The sequence below is a fragment of the Leishmania major genome, chromosome 22, assembly GCF_000002725.2.
Source record: "Leishmania major strain Friedlin complete genome, chromosome 22".
In the NCBI taxonomy this organism is placed as follows: domain Eukaryota; phylum Euglenozoa; class Kinetoplastea; order Trypanosomatida; family Trypanosomatidae; genus Leishmania; species Leishmania major.
In genome coordinates this window covers 691,821-715,121 of record NC_007263.2, presented here as the reverse complement: position 1 = coordinate 715,121, position 23,301 = coordinate 691,821, and the positions used below count along the sequence as shown (strand labels likewise).

At 47.2% G+C, this 23,301-nt stretch overlaps 2 protein-coding genes across 2 annotated transcripts; one reads left to right on the top strand and one right to left on the bottom strand.

Annotated features, from left to right (window-relative positions):
- Positions 1–1,639: 1,639 nt before the first annotated feature.
- Positions 1,640–10,336, top strand: LMJF_22_1700 (hypothetical protein; the record flags this gene model as incomplete). Its single annotated transcript, XM_001683269.1, has 1 exon — positions 1,640–10,336. One exon carries the CDS (start codon positions 1,640–1,642, stop codon positions 10,334–10,336), a length of 8,697 nt encoding a protein of 2,898 aa, XP_001683321.1.
- Positions 10,337–13,158: 2,822 nt separating this feature from the next.
- LMJF_22_1690 (hypothetical protein) lies at positions 13,159–19,758 on the bottom strand (the record flags this gene model as incomplete). The annotated part of the gene is made up of 1 exon (XM_001683268.1): positions 13,159–19,758. The coding sequence occupies one exon, from the start codon at positions 19,756–19,758 to the stop codon at positions 13,159–13,161; it is 6,600 nt and encodes a 2,199-aa protein (XP_001683320.1).
- Positions 19,759–23,301: the final 3,543 nt, after the last annotated feature.

The following is a 23,301-nucleotide window of genomic DNA, read 5'->3' as shown; positions in this document are numbered from 1 at the left end:
CAGAGAACAAAAAGAACACATGACCCACCACCACCCGCACACACGGCGCATCATCAGACAGAGAACAAAAAGAACACATGACCCACCACCACCCGCACACACGGCGCATCAGCAGACAGAGAACAAAAAGAACACATGACCCACCACCACCCGCACACACGGCGCATCAGCAGACAGACAACAAAAAGAACACATGACCCACCACCACCCGCACACACGGCGCATCATCAGACAGAGAACAAAAAGAACACATGACCCACCACCACCCGCACACACGGCGCATCATCAGACAGACAACAAAAAGAACACATGACCCACCACCACCCGCACACACGGCGCATCAGCAGACAGAGAACAAAAAGAACACATGACCCACCACCACCCGCACACACGGCGCATCAGCAGACAGAAAACAAAACGAACACATGACCCACCACCACCCGCACACACGGCGCATCAGCAGACAGAGAACAAAAAGAACACATGACCCACCACCACCCGCACACACGGCGCATCAGCAGACAGAAAACAAAACGAACACATGACCCACCACCACCCGCACACACGGCGCATCATCAGACAGAAAACAAAAAGAACACATGACCCACCACCACCCGCACACACGGCGCATCAGCAGACAGAAAACAAAAAGAGCAGATGACAAACCACCGCATAAAAACAGACATCTTTTAGAACATATGCATATATCCACACCACTGATATATATGTATTTACAACACACATGTATTTTTATATTTACAGCACACACGTATATGCATTTACAACACACACGTACTTTTATATTTACAGCACACACGTATATGCATTTACAACACACATGTACTTTTATATTTACAGCACACACGTATATGCATTTACAACACACATGTATTTTTATATTTACAGCACACACGTATATGCATTTACAACACACACGTACTTTTATATTTACAGCACACACGTATATGTATTTACAACACACATGTATTTTTATATTTACAGCACACACGTATATGCATTTACAACACACACGTACTTTTATATTTACAGCACACACGTATATGCATTTACAACACACATGTACTTTTATATTTACAGCACACACGTATATGTATTTACAACACACATGTATTTTTATATTTACAGCACACACGTATATGCATTTACAACACACATGTATTTTTATATTTACAGCACACACGTACTTTTATATTTACAGCACACACGTATATGTATTTACAACACACATGTACTTTTATATTTACAGCACACACGTATATGTATTTACAACACACATGTACTTTTATATTTACAGCACACACGTATATGAATTTACAACACACATGTATTTTTATATTTACAGCACACACGTATATGCATTTACAACACACATGTATTTTTATATTTACAGCACACACGTATATGCATTTACAACACACACGTACTTTTATATTTACAGCACACACGTATATGTATTTACAACACACATGTATTTTTATATTTACAGCACACACGTATATGCATTTACAACACACACGTACTTTTATATTTACAGCACACACGTATATGTATTTACAACACACATGTATTTTTATATTTACAGCACACACGTACTTTTATATTTACAGCACACACGTATATGCATTTACAACACACACGTACTTTTATATTTACAGCACACACGTATATGTATTTACAACACACATGTATTTTTATATTTACAGCACACACGTATATGCATTTACAACACACACGTATTTGTATATTTACCGCACACACGTATATGTATTTACAACACACATGTATTTTTATATTTACAGCACACACGTATATGCATTTACAACACACATGTATTTTTATATTTACAGCACACACGTATATGCATTTACAACACACATGTACTTTTATATTTACAGCACACACGTATATGCATTTACAACACACATGTATTTTTATATTTACAGCACACACGTATATGCATTTACAACACACATGTACTTTTATATTTACAGCACACACGTATATGCATTTACAACACACATGTATTTTTATATTTACAGCACACACGTATATGCATTTACAACACACATGTATTTTTATATTTACAGCACACACGTATATGTATTTACAACACACATGTATTTTTATATTTACAGCACACACGTATATGCATTTACAACACACATGTATTTTTATATTTACAGCACACACCTATATGCATTTACAACACACATGTATTTTTATATTTACAGCACACACGTATATGCATTTACAACACACATGTATTTTTATATTTACAGCACACACGTATATGCATTTACAACACACATGTACTTTTATATTTACAGCACACACGTATATGCATTTACAACACACATGTACTTTTATATTTACAGCACACACGTATATGCATTTACAACACACATGTATTTTTATATTTACAGCACACACGTATATGCATTTACAACACACATGTATTTTTATATTTACAGCACACACGTATATGCATTTACAACACACATGTATTTTTATATTTACAGCACACACGTATATGCATTTACAACACACATGTATTTTTATATTTACAGCACACACGTATATGCATTTACAACACACATGTATTTTTATATTTACAGCACACACGTATATGCATTTACAACACACATGTATTTTTATATTTACAGCACACACGTATATGCATTTACAACACACATGTATTTTTATATTTACAGCACACACGTATATGCATTTACAACACACATGTACTTTTATATTTACAGCACACACGTATATGCATTTACAACACACATGTATTTTTATATTTACAGCACACACGTATATGTATTTACAACACACATGTATTTTTATATTTACAGCACACACGTATATGCATTTACAACACACATGTATTTTTATATTTACAGCACACACGTATATGCATTTACAACACACATGTATTTTTATATTTACAGCACACACGTATATGCATTTACAACACACATGTATTTTTATATTTACAGCACACACGTATATGTATTTACAACACACATGTATTTTTATATTTACAGCACACACGTATATGCATTTACAACACACATGTATTTTTATATTTACAGCACACACCTATATGCATTTACAACACACATGTATTTTTATATTTACAGCACACACGTATATGCATTTACAACACACATGTATTTTTATATTTACAGCACACACGTATATGCATTTACAACACACATGTACTTTTATATTTACAGCACACACGTATATGCATTTACAACACACATGTATTTTTATATTTACAGCACACACCTATATGCATTTACAACACACATGTATTTTTATATTTACAGCACACACGTATATGCATTTACAACACACATGTATTTTTATATTTACAGCACACACGTATATGCATTTACAACACACATGTATTTTTATATTTACAGCACACACGTATATGCATTTACAACACACATGTATTTTTATATTTACAGCACACACGTATATGCATTTACAACACACATGTATTTTTATATTTACAGCACACACGTATATGCATTTACAACACACATGTATTTTTATATTTACAGCACACACGTATATGCATTTACAACACACATGTATTTTTATATTTACAGCACACACGTATATGCATTTACAACACACATGTATTTTTATATTTACAGCACACACGTATATGCATTTACAACACACATGTATTTTTATATTTACAGCACACACGTATATGCATTTACAACACACATGTACTTTTATATTTACAGCACACACGTATATGCATTTACAACACACATGTATTTTTATATTTACAGCACACACGTATATGCATTTACAACACACATGTACTTTTATATTTACAGCACACACGTATATGCATTTACAACACACATGTATTTTTATATTTACAGCACACACGTATATGTATTTACAACACACATGTATTTTTATATTTACAGCACACACGTATATGCATTTACAACACACATGTATTTTTATATTTACAGCACACACGTATATGCATTTACAACACACATGTATTTTTATATTTACAGCACACACGTATATGCATTTACAACACACATGTATTTTTATATTTACAGCACACACGTATATGTATTTACAACACACATGTATTTTTATATTTACAGCACACACCTATATGCATTTACAACACACATGTACTTTTATATTTACAGCACACACGTATATGCATTTACAACACACATGTATTTTTATATTTACAGCACACACGTATATGCATTTACAACACACATGTATTTTTATATTTACAGCACACACGTATATGCATTTACAACACACATGTATTTTTATATTTACAGCACACACGTATATGCATTTACAACACACATGTACTTTTATATTTACAGCACACACGTATATGTATTTACAACACACATGTATTTTTATATTTACAGCACACACGTATATGCATTTACAACACACATGTATTTTTATATTTACAGCACACACGTACTTTTATATTTACAGCACACACGTATATGTATTTACAACACACATGTACTTTTATATTTACAGCACACACGTATATGTATTTACAACACACATGTACTTTTATATTTACAGCACACACGTATATGAATTTACAACACACATGTATTTTTATATTTACAGCACACACGTATATGCATTTACAACACACATGTATTTTTATATTTACAGCACACACGTATATGCATTTACAACACACACGTACTTTTATATTTACAGCACACACGTATATGTATTTACAACACACATGTATTTTTATATTTACAGCACACACGTATATGCATTTACAACACACATGTATTTTTATATTTACAGCACACACGTATATGCATTTACAACACACACGTACTTTTATATTTACAGCACACACGTATATGTATTTACAACACACATGTATTTTTATATTTACAGCACACACGTATATGCATTTACAACACACATGTATTTTTATATTTACAGCACACACGTATATGCATTTACAACACACACGTACTTTTATATTTACAGCACACACGTATATGAATTTACAACACACATGTATTTTTATATTTACAGCACACACGTATATGCATTTACAACACACATGTATTTTTATATTTACAGCACACACGTATATGCATTTACAACACACACGTACTTTTATATTTACAGCACACACGTATATGTATTTACAACACACATGTATTTTTATATTTACAGCACACACGTATATGCATTTACAACACACACGTACTTTTATATTTACAGCACACACGTATATGTATTTACAACACACATGTATTTTTATATTTACAGCACACACGTACTTTTATATTTACAGCACACACGTATATGCATTTACAACACACACGTACTTTTATATTTACAGCACACACGTATATGTATTTACAACACACATGTATTTTTATATTTACAGCACACACGTATATGCATTTACAACACACACGTACTTTTATATTTACAGCACACACGTATATGTATTTACAACACACATGTACTTTTATATTTACAGCACACACGTATATGCATTTACAACACACATGTATTTTTATATTTACAGCACACACGTATATGCATTTACAACACACATGTATTTTTATATTTACAGCACACACGTATATGCATTTACAACACACATGTATTTTTATATTTACAGCACACACCTATATGTATTTACAACACACATGTATTTTTATATTTACAGCACACACGTATATGCATTTACAACACACATGTATTTTTATATTTACAGCACACACGTATATGCATTTACAACACACATGTACTTTTATATTTACAGCACACACGTATATGCATTTACAACACACATGTATTTTTATATTTACAGCACACACGTATATGCATTTACAACACACATGTATTTTTATATTTACAGCACACACGTATATGTATTTACAACACACATGTACTTTTATATTTACAGCACACACGTATATGCATTTACAACACACATGTATTTTTATATTTACAGCACACACGTATATGCATTTACAACACATGTATTTTTATATTTACAGCACACACGTATATGCATTTACAACACACATGTATTTTTATATTTACAGCACACACGTATATGCATTTACAACACACATGTATTTTTATATTTACAGCACACACGTATATGTATTTACAACACACATGTATTTTTATATTTACAGCACACACGTATATGCATTTACAACACACATGTATTTTTATATTTACAGCACACACGTATATGCATTTACAACACACATGTATTTTTATATTTACAGCACACACGTATATGCATTTACAACACACATGTATTTTTATATTTACAGCACACACGTATATGCATTTACAACACACATGTACTTTTATATTTACAGCACACACGTATATGCATTTACAACACACATGTATTTTTATATTTACAGCACACACGTATATGTATTTACAACACACATGTATTTTTATATTTACAGCACACACGTATATGCATTTACAACACACATGTATTTTTATATTTACAGCACACACGTACTTTTATATTTACAGCACACATGTATATGCATTTACAACACACATGTATTTTTATATTTACAGCACACACGTATATGCATTTACAACACACATGTATTTTTATATTTACAGCACACACGTATATGCATTTACAACACACATGTATTTTTATATTTACAGCACACACGTATATGCATTTACAACACACATGTACTTTTATATTTACAGCACACACGTATATGCATTTACAACACACATGTATTTTTATATTTACAGCACACACCTATATGTATTTACAACACACATGTATTTTTATATTTACAGCACACACGTATATGCATTTACAACACACATGTATTTTTATATTTACAGCACACACGTATATGCATTTACAACACACATGTATTTTTATATTTACAGCACACACGTATATGCATTTACAACACACATGTATTTTTATATTTACAGCACACACGTATATGCATTTACAACACACATGTATTTTTATATTTACAGCACACACGTATATGCATTTACAACACACATGTATTTTTATATTTACAGCACACACGTATATGCATTTACAACACACATGTATTTTTATATTTACAGCACACACGTATATGCATTTACAACACACATGTATTTTTATATTTACAGCACACACGTATATGCATTTACAACACACATGTATTTTTATATTTACAGCACACACGTATATGCATTTACAACACACATGTATTTTTATATTTACAGCACACACGTATATGCATTTACAACACACATGTATTTTTATATTTACAGCACACACGTATATGCATTTACAACACACATGTACTTTTATATTTACAGCACACACGTATATGCATTTACAACACACATGTATTTTTATATTTACAGCACACACGTATATGCATTTACAACACACATGTATTTTTATATTTACAGCACACACGTATATGCATTTACAACACACATGTATTTTTATATTTACAGCACACACGTATATGCATTTACAACACACATGTATTTTTATATTTACAGCACACACGTATATGCATTTACAACACACATGTATTTTTATATTTACAGCACACACGTATATGCATTTACAACACACATGTATTTTTATATTTACAGCACACACGTATATGCATTTACAACACACATGTATTTTTATATTTACAGCACACACGTATATGCATTTACAACACACATGTATTTTTATATTTACAGCACACACGTATATGCATTTACAACACACATGTATTTTTATATTTACAGCACACACGTATATGCATTTACAACACACATGTATTTTTATATTTACAGCACACACGTATATGCATTTACAACACACATGTATTTTTATATTTACAGCACACACGTATATGCATTTACAACACACATGTATTTTTATATTTACAGCACACACGTATATGCATTTACAACACACATGTATTTTTATATTTACAGCACACACGTATATGCATTTACAACACACATGTATTTTTATATTTACAGCACACACGTATATGCATTTACAACACACATGTATTTTTATATTTACAGCACACACGTATATGCATTTACAACACACATGTATTTTTATATTTACAGCACACACGTATATGCATTTACAACACACATGTATTTTTATATTTACAGCACACACGTATATGCATTTACAACACACATGTATTTTTATATTTACAGCACACACGTATATGCATTTACAACACACATGTATTTTTATATTTACAGCACACACGTATATGCATTTACAACACACATGTATTTTTATATTTACAGCACACACCTATATGTATTTACAACACACATGTATTTTTATATTTACAGCACACACGTATATGCATTTACAACACACATGTATTTTTATATTTACAGCACACACGTATATGCATTTACAACACACATGTATTTTTATATTTACAGCACACACGTATATGCATTTACAACACACATGTATTTTTATATTTACAGCACACACGTATATGTATTTACAACACACATGTATTTTTATATTTACAGCACACACGTATATGCATTTACAACACACATGTATTTTTATATTTACAGCACACACCTATATGCATTTACAACACACATGTATTTTTATATTTACAGCACACACGTATATGCATTTACAACACACATGTATTTTTATATTTACAGCACACACGTATATGCATTTACAACACACATGTACTTTTATATTTACAGCACACACGTATATGCATTTACAACACACATGTATTTTTATATTTACAGCACACACCTATATGTATTTACAACACACATGTATTTTTATATTTACAGCACACACGTATATGCATTTACAACACACATGTATTTTTATATTTACAGCACACACGTATATGCATTTACAACACACATGTATTTTTATATTTACAGCACACACGTATATGCATTTACAACACACATGTATTTTTATATTTACAGCACACACGTATATGTATTTACAACACACATGTATTTTTATATTTACAGCACACACGTATATGCATTTACAACACACATGTATTTTTATATTTACAGCACACACCTATATGCATTTACAACACACATGTATTTTTATATTTACAGCACACACGTATATGCATTTACAACACACATGTATTTTTATATTTACAGCACACACGTATATGCATTTACAACACACATGTACTTTTATATTTACAGCACACACGTATATGCATTTACAACACACATGTATTTTTATATTTACAGCACACACGTATATGCATTTACAACACACATGTACTTTTATATTTACAGCACACACGTATATGCATTTACAACACACATGTATTTTTATATTTACAGCACACACGTATATGCATTTACAACACACATGTATTTTTATATTTACAGCACACACGTATATGCATTTACAACACACATGTATTTTTATATTTACAGCACACACGTATATGCATTTACAACACACATGTATTTTTATATTTACAGCACACACGTATATGCATTTACAACACACATGTATTTTTATATTTACAGCACACACGTATATGCATTTACAACACACATGTATTTTTATATTTACAGCACACACGTATATGTATTTACAACACACATGTACTTTTATATTTACAGCACACACCTATATGCATTTACAACACACACGTACTTTTATATTTACAGCACACACGTATATGCATTTACAACACACATGTATTTTTATATTTACAGCACACACCTATATGTATTTACAACACACACAGACCTTTACAACACGCACAGACATTTACAACATAGACAGACCTTTACAACACACACAGACATTTACAACACGCACAGACCTTTACAACACGCACCGACATTTACAACACACACAGACATTTACAACACACACAGACATTTACAACACACACAGACCTTTACAACACGCACAGACATTTACAACACACACAGACATTTACAACACACACAGACCTTTACAACACGCACCGACATTTACAACACACACAGACCTTTACAACACTACAGACATTTACAACACACACAGACATTTACAACACACACAGACATTTACAACACGCACAGACCTTTACAACACGCACCGACATTTACAACACACACAGACCTTTACAACACGCACCGACATTTACAACACGCACCGACATTTACAACACGTATATATTTTTACAATATATATATATATTTATTTATTTATTTATTTACAGCTTACATATATGAAAAGAGAGGGGTGTAGAGGTGTACACAACACGCAAACAGATATATATATATATATACAAAGAGAGGGGTGTAGAGGTGTACACAACACGCAAACAGATATATATATATATACAAAGAGAGGGGTGTAGAGGTGTACACAACACGCAAACAGATATATATATATATACAAAGAGAGGGGTGTAGAGGTGTACACAACACGCAAACAGATATATATATATATACAAAGAGAGGGGTGTAGAGGTGTACACAACACGCAAACAGATATATATATATATACAAAGAGAGGGGTGTAGAAGTGTACACAACACGCAAACAGATATATATATATATACAAAGAGAGGGGTGTAGAGGTGTACACAACACGCAAACAGAGATATATATATATACAAAGAGAGGGGTGTAGAGGTGTACACAACACGCAAACAGATATATATATATATATACAAAGAGAGGGGTGTAGAGGTGTACACAACACGCAAACAGATATATATATATACAAAGAGAGGGGTGTAGAGGTGTACACAACACGCAAACAGATATATATATATATACAAAGAGAGGGGTGTAGAGGTGTACACAACACGCAAACAGATATATATATATATACAAAGAGAGGGGTGTAGAGGTGTACACAACACGCAAACAGATATATATATATATACAAAGAGAGGGGTGTAGAGGTGTACACAACACGCAAACAGAGATATATATATATACAAAGAGAGGGGTGTAGAGGTGTACACAACACGCAAACAGATATATATATATATACAAAGAGAGGGGTGTAGAGGTGTACACAACACGCAAACAGATATATATATATATATACAAAGAGAGGGGTGTAGAGGTGTACACAACACGCAAACAGATATATATATATATATATATATATACAAAGAGAGGGGTGTAGAGGTGTACACAACACGCAAACAGATATATATATATATACAAAGAGAGGGGTGTAGAAGTGTACACAACACGCAAACAGATATATATATATATACAAAGAGAGGGGTGTAGAGGTGTACACAACACGCAAACAGAGATATATATATATACAAAGAGAGGGGTGTAGAGGTGTACACAACACGCAAACAGATATATATATATATATATACAAAGAGAGGGGTGTAGAGGTGTACACAACACGCAAACAGATATATATATATATACAAAGAGAGGGGTGTAGAGGTGTACACAACACGCAAACAGATATATATATATATACAAAGAGAGGGGTGTAGAGGTGTACACAACACGCAAACAGATATATATATATACAAAGAGAGGGGTGTAGAGGTGTACACAACACGCAAACAGAGATATATATATATACAAAGAGAGGGGTGTAGAGGTGTACACAACACGCAAACAGATATATATATATATACAAAGAGAGGGGGTAGAGGTGTACACAACACGCAAACAGATATATATATATACAAAGAGAGGGGTGTAGAGGTGTACACAACACGCAAACAGAGATATATATATATACAAAGAGAGGGGTGTAGAGGTGTACACAACACGCAAACAGATATATATATATATACAAAGAGAGGGGGTAGAGGTGTACACAACACGCAAACAGAGATATATATATATACAAAGAGAGGGGGTAGAGGTGTACACAACACGCAAACAGATATATATATATATACAAAGAGAGGGGTGTAGAGGTGTACACAACACGCAAACAGAGATATATATATATACAAAGAGAGGGGTGTAGAGGTGTACACAACACGCAAACAGATATATATATATATACAAAGAGAGGGGTGTAGAGGTGTACACAACACGCAAACAGAGATATATATATATATACAAAGAGAGGGGGGTAGAGGTGTACACAACACGCAAACAGATATATATATATATATACAAAGAGAGGGGTGTAGAGGTGTACACAACACGCAAACAGATATATATATATATATATACAAAGAGAGGGGGTAGAGGTGTACACAACACGCAAACAGATATATATATATATACAAAGAGAGGGGGTAGAGGTGTACACAACACGCAAACAGATATATATATATATATACAAAGAGAGGGGTGTAGAGGTGTACACAACACGCAAACAGAGATATATATATATACAAAGAGAGGGGGTAGAGGTGTACACAACACGCAAACAGATATATATATATATACAAAGAGAGGGGTGTAGAGGTGTACACAACACGCAAACAGAGATATATATATATACAAAGAGAGGGGTGTAGAGGTGTACACAACACGCAAACAGATATATATATATATACAAAGAGAGGGGTGTAGAGGTGTACACAACACGCAAACAGATATATATATATATACAAAGAGAGGGGTGTAGAGGTGTACACAACACGCAAACAGATATATATATATATACAAAGAGAGGGGTGTAGAGGTGTACACAACACGCGAAAGGCACGAGGAGAAGCAAAAGAACGAGGAAGGTGCACAGAGGGCTCGGCGCATACGCACAAGTCCGCTCGTGATGCGCGCCTCACGGTGTGCCTTACCAGCAGGCGACGCAGCAGGTTCACGGGCAGTTTACAAGCAACCGTCAGTTTATCCAGAAGTACTGAGTCATCGCGCAGCAGAGGACTCATCAGCGCCACTTCATTCGCCATCCGCGCGGATGCCCTCTGGTTCTCTCGATCGCAATTTTACCATCCGCCACAGCGTCCCACACGGCTACAAGTGCTACAAAAGGTTCCGGCTAGAACCCCCTCCCTCTGCACACCTCTCGTTGCGGTGTCGTTACTCACTTGCCCCTCTACCCACCGGCGCAAGACTGCTTCTCGCCGCACCATAGCACCCTGCACACCACTCAGCCACCACCTACGAGTCAGCCATCCAGTGCGCAGAAACCGGCAGGGGCGCCCTGCCCGGGTCCAACACAACACGTGGGGCTGGCGGGACAACCGCCGGCAAATCGTTCTGAGCTGGCAGCATCAACACCTCGCTCAACTGTGGCGCCGCATCTCGTGCATGCGCACGAGAACGGCGGGAAATCAGCCGATGTCCAAAACACACAGCGCCTCGGTAGAACCTACGCAGCATACGCACCAGAGAATGCCATCCGCCTCTCAGGCGTGAGCGCCACCCCGCAGCCGAAGCGCACGGGCTGAGACCGCGGCGGTTAGACCGCCGCGACGTCTTCACCCGGCGTAAGACACAGCGCCGTCGCCTCGCTACCATGTGATCAGACGCGAGATCCCGCACGCTCCTGCGCCACATGCAACACGGAGCCTCCACTGCCAACACCGGCGCCGCCTCGCTCGGCTGTGGCGCGGCGTCGGGTGCGCACTCGGCAGGCGTCAGAGGAAGAGCGTCCGCTGCTAGTACAGGCGCGGCCTCGCTCGGCTGTGGCCCGGCAGCCGGTTCGGACCCCCGGACACTGCCGACGATGTCTCCTCGATCAAGACCAAAAGCCTTCGACTTCCACCTACGGATCACACCTAACACAGATTGCCATCCATCTCTCACGTGCGACCGAGAAGGCCCTGCAAGCGGGCGCGCGCCGAGACTCCGGCGGTTAGACCGCCGCGACGTCTTCACCCTGCGTAAGACAGAGCGCCGTCGCCTCGCTACCATGTGATCAGACGCGAGATCCCGCACGCTCCTGCGCCACATGCAACACGGAGCCTCCACTGCCAACACCGGCGCCGCCTCGCTCGGCTGTGGCCCGGCGTCGGGTGCGCACTCGGCAGGCGTCGGAGGGAGAGCGTCCACTACCGACACCAGCGCCGCCTCGCTCGGCTGTGGCGCGGCGTCGGGTGCGCACTCGGCAGGCGTCGGAGGGAGAGCGTCCACTACCGACACCAGCGCCGCCTCGCTCGGCTGTGGCGCGGCGTCGGGTGCGCACTCGGCAGGCGTCGGAGGGAGAGCGTCCACTACCGACACCAGCGCCGCCTCGCTCGGCTGTGGCCCGGCGTCGGGTGCGCACTCGGCAGGCGTCGGAGGGAGAGCGTACACTGCTAGCACAGGCACCGCCTCGCTCGGCTGTGGCGCGGCGTCGGGTGCGCACTCGGCAGGCGTTGGAGGGCGAGTGTGGCTGAGCGACACCGGCGCCGAATCACCAAGCTCTGGCGCGGCGTCGGATGCGCACTCGGCAGGCGTCGGAGGGAGAGCGTCCGCTGCCAACACAGGCGCCGCCTCGCTCGGCTGTGGCCCGGCGTCGGGTGCGCACTCGGCAGGCGTCGGAGGGAGAACGTCCACTACCGACACCAGCGCCGCCTCGCTCGGCTGTGGCGCGGCGTCGGGTGCGCACTCGGCAGGCGTCGGAGGGAGAGCGTCCACTACCGACACCAGCGCCGCCTCGCTCGGCTGTGGCCCGGCGTCGGGTGCGCACTCGGCAGGCGTCGGAGGGAGAGCGTCCGCTGCTAGCACAGGCGCCGCCTCGCTCGGCTGTGGCGCGGCGTCGGGTGCGCACTCGGCAGGCGTCGGAGGGAGAACGTCCACTACCGACACCAGCGCCGCCTCGCTCGGCTGTGGCCCGGCGTCGGGTGCGCACTCGGCAGGCGTCGGAGGGAGAGCGTCCACTGCCAACACAGGCGCCGCCTCGCTCGGCCGTCGCACTGCAGTTTGGGCGGATGCGCGAAGAGCGCGCCGAGTATCGTGCGGCAACTTCACTGGCGGAACAGTCACCGGCTCCCAACGAAGCGGACGTGAGAAGCGCCGCCGCCGAGGCCAGAAACTGTAATCCGAGGCATCATCGCGCGGCCGCTTACGACGGAGAGAGGCTGTCTCATCGAGTGGGCGCGCCGCCTCGCTCGGCTGTGGCGCGGCGTCGGGTGCGCACTCGGCAGGCGTCGGAGGAAGAGCGTCCACTGCTAGCACAGGCACCGCCTCGCTCGGCTGTGGCGCGGCGTCGGGTGCGCACTCGGCAGGCGTTGGAGGGCGAGTGTGGCTGAGCGACACCGGCGCCGAATCACCAAGCTCTGGCGCGGCGTCGGATGCGCACTCGGCAGGCGTCGGAGGAAGAGCGTCCACTGCTAGCACAGGCACCGCCTCGCTCGGCTGTGGCCCGGCGTCGGGTGCGCACTCGGCAGGCGTTGGAGGGCGAGTGTGGCTGAGCGACACCGGCGCCGAATCACCAAGCTCTGGCGCGGCGTCGGATGCGCACTCGGCAGGCGTCGGAGGGAGAGCGTCCGCTGCCGACACCGGCGCCGCCTCGCTCGGCCGTCGCACTGCAGTTTGGGCGGATGCGCGAAGAGCGCGCCGAGTATCCTGCGGCAACTTCACTGGCGGAACAGTCACCGGCTCCCAACGAAGCGGACGTGAGAAGCGCCGCCGCCGAGGCCAGAAACTGTAATCCGAGGCATCATCGCGCGGCCGCTTACGACGGAGAGAGGCTGTCTCATCGAGTGGGCGCGCCGCCTCGCTCGGCTGTGGCGCGGCGTCGGGTGCGCACTCGGCAGGCGTCGGAGGGCGAGTGTGGCTAACCGACACCGGTGCCGAATCACCAAGCTCTGGCGCGGCGTCGGGTGCGCACTCGGCAGGCGTCGGAGGGCGAGTGTGGCTAACCGACACCGGTGCCGAATCACCAAGCTCTGGCCCGGCGTCGGGTGCGCACTCGGCAGGCGTCGGAGGGCGAGTGTGGCTAACCGACACCGGTGCCGAATCACCAAGCTCTGGCGCGGCGTCGGACGCACACTCGGCAGGCATCGGAGGGAGAGCGTCCACTGCTAGCACAGGCGCCGCCTCGCTCGGCTGTGGCGCCGCACCCAACGCAGGCGCGAAACGCTTTGAAGGGCGTAAAGGGTAGGACACGTGCCTTACCGATCTCCCACCGTCCAACGCGGCACGCAGCTCCGCATGCATGGGCGTGTGACGACTGCTGTAAGCAGGCGCTGGCTCCACCGCAATGTACGCGTCTAACGGATGATACAAGGCAGGGTGCGCAAAACCCGGAAAACGGTCATCGAATTGAGTCGGTGGCACTGTCATACTCTCGTGCAACGCGGCATAAGGCACTGGCGACCCGTAAGCCTGCGAACGAAGACGGTCCACACTCGTCGTCACCGCCCTGCCACCGTCCAACGCGGCACGCAGCTCCGCATACATCGACGTGTGACAACTGCTGTAATCAGGATCTGGCTCCACCGCAGTGTACGCGTCTAACGGATGATACAAGGCAGGGTGCGCAAAACCCGGAAAACGGTCATCGAATTGAGTCGGTGGCACTGTCATACTCTCGTGCAACGCGGCATAAGGCACTGGCGACCCGTAAGCCTGCGAACGAAGACGGTCCACACTCGTCGTCACCGCCCTGCCACCGTCCAACGCGGCACGCAGCTCCGCATACATCGACGTGTGACAACTGCTGTAATCAGGATCTGGCGTCACTGCTCTGCGCGCAGCCACCTCAACACTCGACGCTGCCGACCAAGCCTCAGCAGACACACCACGTGATAGCATCGGCCGAACAGACTCCGTCGACACTGGCACAAAGTCATGTCCGCACTCAGCAGGCGTCGGAGGGCGAGTGTGGCTAACCGACACCGGTGCCGAATCACCAAGCTCTGGCCCGGCGTCGGGTGCGCACTCGGCAGGCGTCGGAGGGCGAGTGTGGCTAACCGACACCGGCGCCGAATCACCAAGCTCTGGCCCGGCGTCGGGTGCGCACTCGGCAGGCGTCGGAGGGCGAGTGTGGCTAACCGACACCGGCGCCGAATCACCAAGCTCTGGCCCGGCGTCGGGTGCGCACTCGGCAGGCGTCGGAGGGCGAGTGTGGCTAACCGACACCGGCGCCGAATCACCAAGCTCTGGCCCGGCGTCGGGTGCGCACTCGGCAGGCGTCGGAGGGCGAGTGTGGCTAACCGACACCGGCGCCGAATCACCAAGCTCTGGCCCGGCGTCGGGTGCGCACTCGGCAGGCGTCGGAGGGCGAGTGTGGCTAACCGACACCGGCGCCGAATCACCAAGCTCTGGCGCGGCGTCGGGTGCGCACTCGGCAGGCGTCGGAGGGCGAGTGTGGCTAACCGACACCGGCGCCGAATCACCAAGCTCTGGCGCGGCGTCGGGTGCGCACTCGGCAGGCGTCGGAGGGAGAGCGTCCACTGCTAGCACAGGCGCCGCCTCGCTCGGCCGTGGCACGTTGTTCGACGCCGGCGAGCCCACCTTTGGACAGCGGAAAGCCGGCGACAGCTCCAGTGTCGGCAAACCACCGAACACCGCAGCGAACCGCGCTGCCGCACGAGGCCCGTCAACTCTGCAGCTTGTAGAAAGCGGCCGCGTCGCCATAACGGTGCCTCCCTCCTCACGCTGGTTACGGGCGAAATGCATGCGAGGAGAAGCTTTGCCTCCAAACATCCCCGCCGCCTCGCTCGGCTGTGGCGCGGCGTCGGGTGCGCACTCGGCAGGCGTCGGAGGGAGAGCGTCCGCTGCTAGCACAGGCGCCGCCTCGCTCGGCTGTGACACGTTGTTCCACGCCGGCGAGCCTACCTTACCAGAGCAGGAATGCAGCGACACCGCACGTGTCGGCCACTCGCCAAACGCTGCGGCAAGAAACGCCGCCGCACGCTCCGCGTCCGCTTTGCAGCCTGCAGAACGCCACCGCATCGGAAAAACGCTGCCTACCTCCTCACGCTGGTTACGGGCGAAATGCATGCGAGGAGAAGCTTTGCCTGCAAACATCCCCGCCGCCTCGCTCGGCTGTAGCGCGGCGTCGGGTGCGCACTCGGCAGGCGTCGGAGGGAGAGCGTCCACTGCCGACACCGGCGCCGCCTCGCTCGGCTGTGGCTCGGCGTCGGGTGCGCACTCGGCAGGCGTCGGAGGGAGAGCGTCCACTGCCAACACAGGCGCCGCCTCGCTCGGCTGTGGCTCGGCGTCGGGTGCGCACTCGGCAGGCGTCGGAGGGAGAGCGTCCACTGCCAACACAGGCGCCGCCTCGCTCGGCTGTGGCGCGGCGTCGGGTGCGCACTCGGCAGGCGTCGGAGGAAGAGCGTCCGCTGCCAACACAGGCGCCGCCTCGCTCGGCTGTGGCTCGGCGTCGGGTGCGCACTCGGCAGGCGTCGGAGGGAGAGCGTCCACTGCCAACACAGGCGCCGCCTCGCTCGGCTGTGGCGCGGCGTCGGGTGCGCACTCGGCAGGCGTCGGAGGGAGAGCGTCCGCTGCCGACACCGGTGCCGCCTCGCTCGGCTGTGGCGCGGCGTCGGGTGCGCACTCGGCAGGCGTCGGAGGGAGAGCGTCCACTGCCGACACCGGCGCCGCCTCGCTCGGCTGTGGCTCGGCGTCGGGTGCGCACTCGGCAGGCGTCGGAGGGAGAGCGTCCACTGCCGACACCAGCGCCGCCTCGCTCGGCTGTGGCCCGGCGTCGGGTGCGCACTCGGCAGGCGTCGGAGGGAGAGCGTCCGCTGCCGACACCGGTGCCGCCTCGCTCGGCTGTGGCGCGGCGTCGGGTGCGCACTCGGCAGGCGTCGGAGGGAGAGCGTCCACTGCCGACAGCAGCGCCGCCTCGCTCGGCTGTCGCGCTGCAGTATGGGTGAACGCGTCAAGAGCGCGCCGAGTTTTTAGCGGCCAGAAGCTCGAGTCACACGCACCTTCGCGCTCCCGCTTACGGGGCAGGGGCGCGGAAGCATCACGTTTCGGCGCTGTTTTCTCGCTCGGCTGTGGCGCGGCGTTGGACGCGCACTCGGCAGGCGTCGGAGGGAGAGTGTCCGCTGCCAACACAGGCGCCGCCTCGCTCGGCTGTGGCGCGGCGTCGGGTGCGCACTCGGCAGGCGTCGGAGGGAGAGCGTCCGCTGCCAACACAGGCGCCGCCTCGCTCGGCTGTGGCGCGGCGTTGGACGCGCACTCGGCAAGCGTGGGAGTAAGACCGTTTCCTGGCGACAGCAGCGCGGAGTCGGGTGGGCACTCGGCGCGAACTTGCGGAACGCGCAGTGTATCGGCTGTCAACGGCGGCACCGCCTCTGCAGGAGGAAGCGCTTGAGAATGGTCTGCATTTGCGGTGCTGTGGCTATCGAGATGTGATGCTTTCTGAATCTGCTCCGTATTGCTAGAATCTGGGCTGCCCTGCTCACTCCTCGTGGACGGCGGGTCGTGACGGCGGATTTCGCGGAGGAGTGGTGTGGTGCTCGGCAAAGCCTGCCAGCAAAGAAAGGCGGGGCATGAAGAGCGAAGAGCACGCATGCCCAACGAAAGAGAGAGAGAGAGGAGGACACACACTTGCACAACGAGTCCTCCGGCTACACAAAGGAGTGTATAGCCAAGAGGACAGTACGCCCTCATGAACACCAGGAAAGCATGCAGTAGGAACAAGGAAATTCGCATCGCCATCCGGAAGGCGCGGCCGTGAAAACAAGACACAAGTCCCACAGCGCACAACTCAACTCCGTCTTCCATCCTCCACAAAACACACACGAGGAGGAAGAAAATCACCGCGCAGCTGGTAAGGGGCGGCATCGCAACGTCGACGATGCAGCTCCCTTTTCGCATCTGCCGTCCTCGACGTGTTCAGAAGGAATGTGGGCGGAAGAGGGGGGAAGGGGGGAAGGGGGGCGAGAACGTCGGCTTCTGCGACACGAGAGAGGGCGAGGGAGAGGGCAGACAAAATACGGCGCACGGAGAAGCGATCGGAAGCAACGAGAAGAGAAGAGACACAAAAACAAGAGACAAGAAAAAAAACGCACACAACGAAGGCACGCAGAGACAATACGGACGGAACGGCCCAGTGGACGTGTGCCGTCTTCTCCCACTCGTTTTCGGAGGCCCCGCCTTTTCTCCTTCGTGTTGGTGTTCTTCACTTTTCCTGCCGCCTCCACTTTCTTGGCTGTGTTTTCGTGGCTGTGTTTTCGTGGCTGTGTTTTCTTGTGTCTTCACGGGGCTGCGGGGGCCGCCTTTTGCTTGCTTCCCGTCTTCGCAGTTGCTGTCCTGAGGACGCGTGGAGGAGGGCGGCGGGGGCGAGAACGTCGGCTTCTGCGACACGAGAGAGGGCGAGTAGAATAGCGCACACAGGCACAGAGGGCAAAGAGAGAGCCTCGGGAGACACGCACAGACGCGGATGTACAAAATAAATATAGAGGGAGAAGAGAGAAAGAATGGGAACCGAGGTACCAAGCAAGGGCGGAAGAAAGTTATATATAATCGACGGAAAGGGGTGTCTGCAGCCGAGTGACGCAGTAATGACAACGTACACGGAAGGCGTGCAAACACACAAGGATCTATGCCGGTGAAAGAAGAAAGGAGTCGGAAACGAGGTGACAACTACAAGAAGAAAAATCTACAAGAGAGACGCAACCACCACCAGACGCACCGAGGGAGTGAGGGGAGAAGGGGGGGCGTGGAGGGGGTGGCAGAGAGCAAGACACTCGCAGAAACACGGAGGACAGATGTCGAGCTTTTTTCCTCCTGAGGGGGTCAAGAGTAACGGGGCGACGGCGGAGGGTGACGGCGTAGGCCGAGCCAGACGAAAGGCGAGGCGAGACTTCACGACGACTCGACAAAATCCGAGACGGCGCAGAGGAGCACCTGTTGGGGGAAAACGATACAGGGAAAAGAGAGGGGAACTGAAGATGTGCAGTGGGAGAGAGTCTCGCCGAAGGCACGTACACCCGTGCGCTGTTCTCGTCACGTGTGTTTCGTTCGGTTCGTGTGTCTGTCGATGTCTGTGTGCGGGGGCGGGCGAGTATGTCTGCACAGATGTACAGCTTACTCCGCAGCCACGAAAAGGAAAAGGCAACAACGGTGTACGTAGAGGGAGGCAAGAATGAGAGGCGGCTTCGTTGTTCTGACGGCTTGTATGGCGGTATTCTGATTTTTTGTTTTCTTCTGATCTATTCGAAAGCAAAACCAAGCTGCGAAATCGACACACTAACAGGCGCCGAGGGGCTGTGCACAGCGATGCGCGACTTATCGACACAAGCAAGTGTGACAGGAAGTGCGAGGGTGGGGGTGCGGGCAGTCTGCGGGTGCGGGCTCGGGCAGTGTGCGGGCAAAGGTGCTGCATCTTCCATGCGTGGGAGGGGAGGGGGAGGTGGGTACATCACCGACATACAAACGTGAGGAGCAGATGAGGTAAAGGGGGTGAATGGGAATGAGAGAGAAGAAGCACAGAGATGACGGAGTGGAGCGCGAGAAGCGGGTCCACGACACGGCAAGAGGGGAAAAACGAGAGTCAGGGAGAGAGCGGCATCGCGAGTGCGTGAGGTGGCACCTGGCGTCAAGGAGGCCGTGTCGCTTCGGAGACATTGCACCCCCACATATAGCTCTGCCAAGGAGCAACCGAACGCGGCTCTAGCAGGCATGACAACTGCTGAGCTGCCGTGCTCCCTAAAGCACGGTGTCGCTTCACAACACGAATGTGCCCATGACCCTCTGATCGGATCACCGCAACTTCGGTGCGACGAGAGGCGACTCTGGGAGCTCAGCAAGGAGAAACAACCCAAATTCTGCGTAGTGTCGACACTCATACCAGGTACTGCAAACGACCCTCGAGCACTAGCGGCACAGACTCCAAGCTTCCCCCAAAGGGTTACTTGGCCGCAGCACCACGATAAGGCGGTCTCTGTACCTGCGGACAGCTCCGTCCACCATAAACAAGCACACACACATACGGGGTCGTAACAAGACACACAGGAATAAAAGTAGCCTCACGTGTACAGGCCCACCGACACATACGTGCACTCATACAAATAGGCCGTGCATTGGTATACGCACGCACCAACACGCATTATCAACCCACACATCGGAAGAACCAAAACATCTTGTTTTCGGGCCGCCGCTTCAGGACGGCGGAGGCAGCACGCCCGACGGCGCAGCCTCGCCATCCGTACGGGCTGCAGATTCGGCAGGCGACTCCGCCGCTGTCGTCGCGCCATCCAGCATCGCGACCTCCAAACACGCACAATCGTATGTCGTCCTCCTCTCCGTGATCGAGGACTCGCTGAAAGAGGTGGATGTAGCGAGACGCTATTGGCACCGCCGCACCACGGAAGGCGGCGGACGAGGGGGAGACATCAGAGGGGTGCCACCCCGCGCCAACGGCCATCACGCAGCAGCCCCACGCACACAAAGCGCGCGCCGGTGCAGAAGCGGGAAAAGTCGCATGTGCCGTCGCACGCGCGGGCAACGGCAGCGCCCGCCAGGACACTTCGCAGCGATGGCGCCGCCACAGCGCAGGTACCTTACCGCCCTCGTACTCTGAGATGTGTGTGCTGCGTCCCTCTGCAGAAGGGTGCGAAGCGACGCATCGATCCTGTAGGCGGAGGCGAGCTTGGGGTTGGGCAACTCAACCGACGCCGCCGCAAACACAGCGCCTCGAACTGGTGCGAGTGGAATCGTGGACATGAAGCACCAGTGCATGTGCAGCAGCCGCGCCCTCATCGGCACTGCTGGCCACTGTCAGACGCGAAGCCGGTCCAGGTGCACTGCTTGCGGGCCGAGCAGCACTGCTGCCCACGCACATCCTCTGCCGGCTCCGCTCTCGCCGCGATGACACTGCGGAGCCCATCCTGGCAGCAGCCGCACATCCCGCTTTAGCACCCGTGCTCCTCGCTGGAGAAGAGGCGCGGCACGGCGATGCGTCGAACCTTCTGGCTACCCAGCCAGTGACCAGCTTAGACTTCGCCGATTGAAAAAAAAAGCGAGCGAAGGAGGAGAGCAGCGGTGTGCAGGGCACAAAGCAGCACCAAGCACCCACTCACGCAGACAAGCCATGGATGTGCCGTCCGCCGCGCTCCCTCAATTCCGCTTCCCGAAGTGGCCGTGTGAAGCCCCGCTGGTGACCGGTGGGAGCGCACTCGGGGTTGGGGGAAGGCGGCGTATGCGTATCTCTGTGCATCTGTCCACATACCTACATGTGTGGGCGCCTCGAGGAGCCGTGCAGAGGAAACCCTCCGCAGACATGGACGACATCACCGGCGCTGGACACTTCCGAGGCAAGAAGGGAAAAGGGGAGAGAGCGGCTGACGAGGCCTGGGTCGCTCCCTTGTCAGCAGCCGCATCCGCAGCGTCCCACTCCACCCTCATCGATTGAGACTC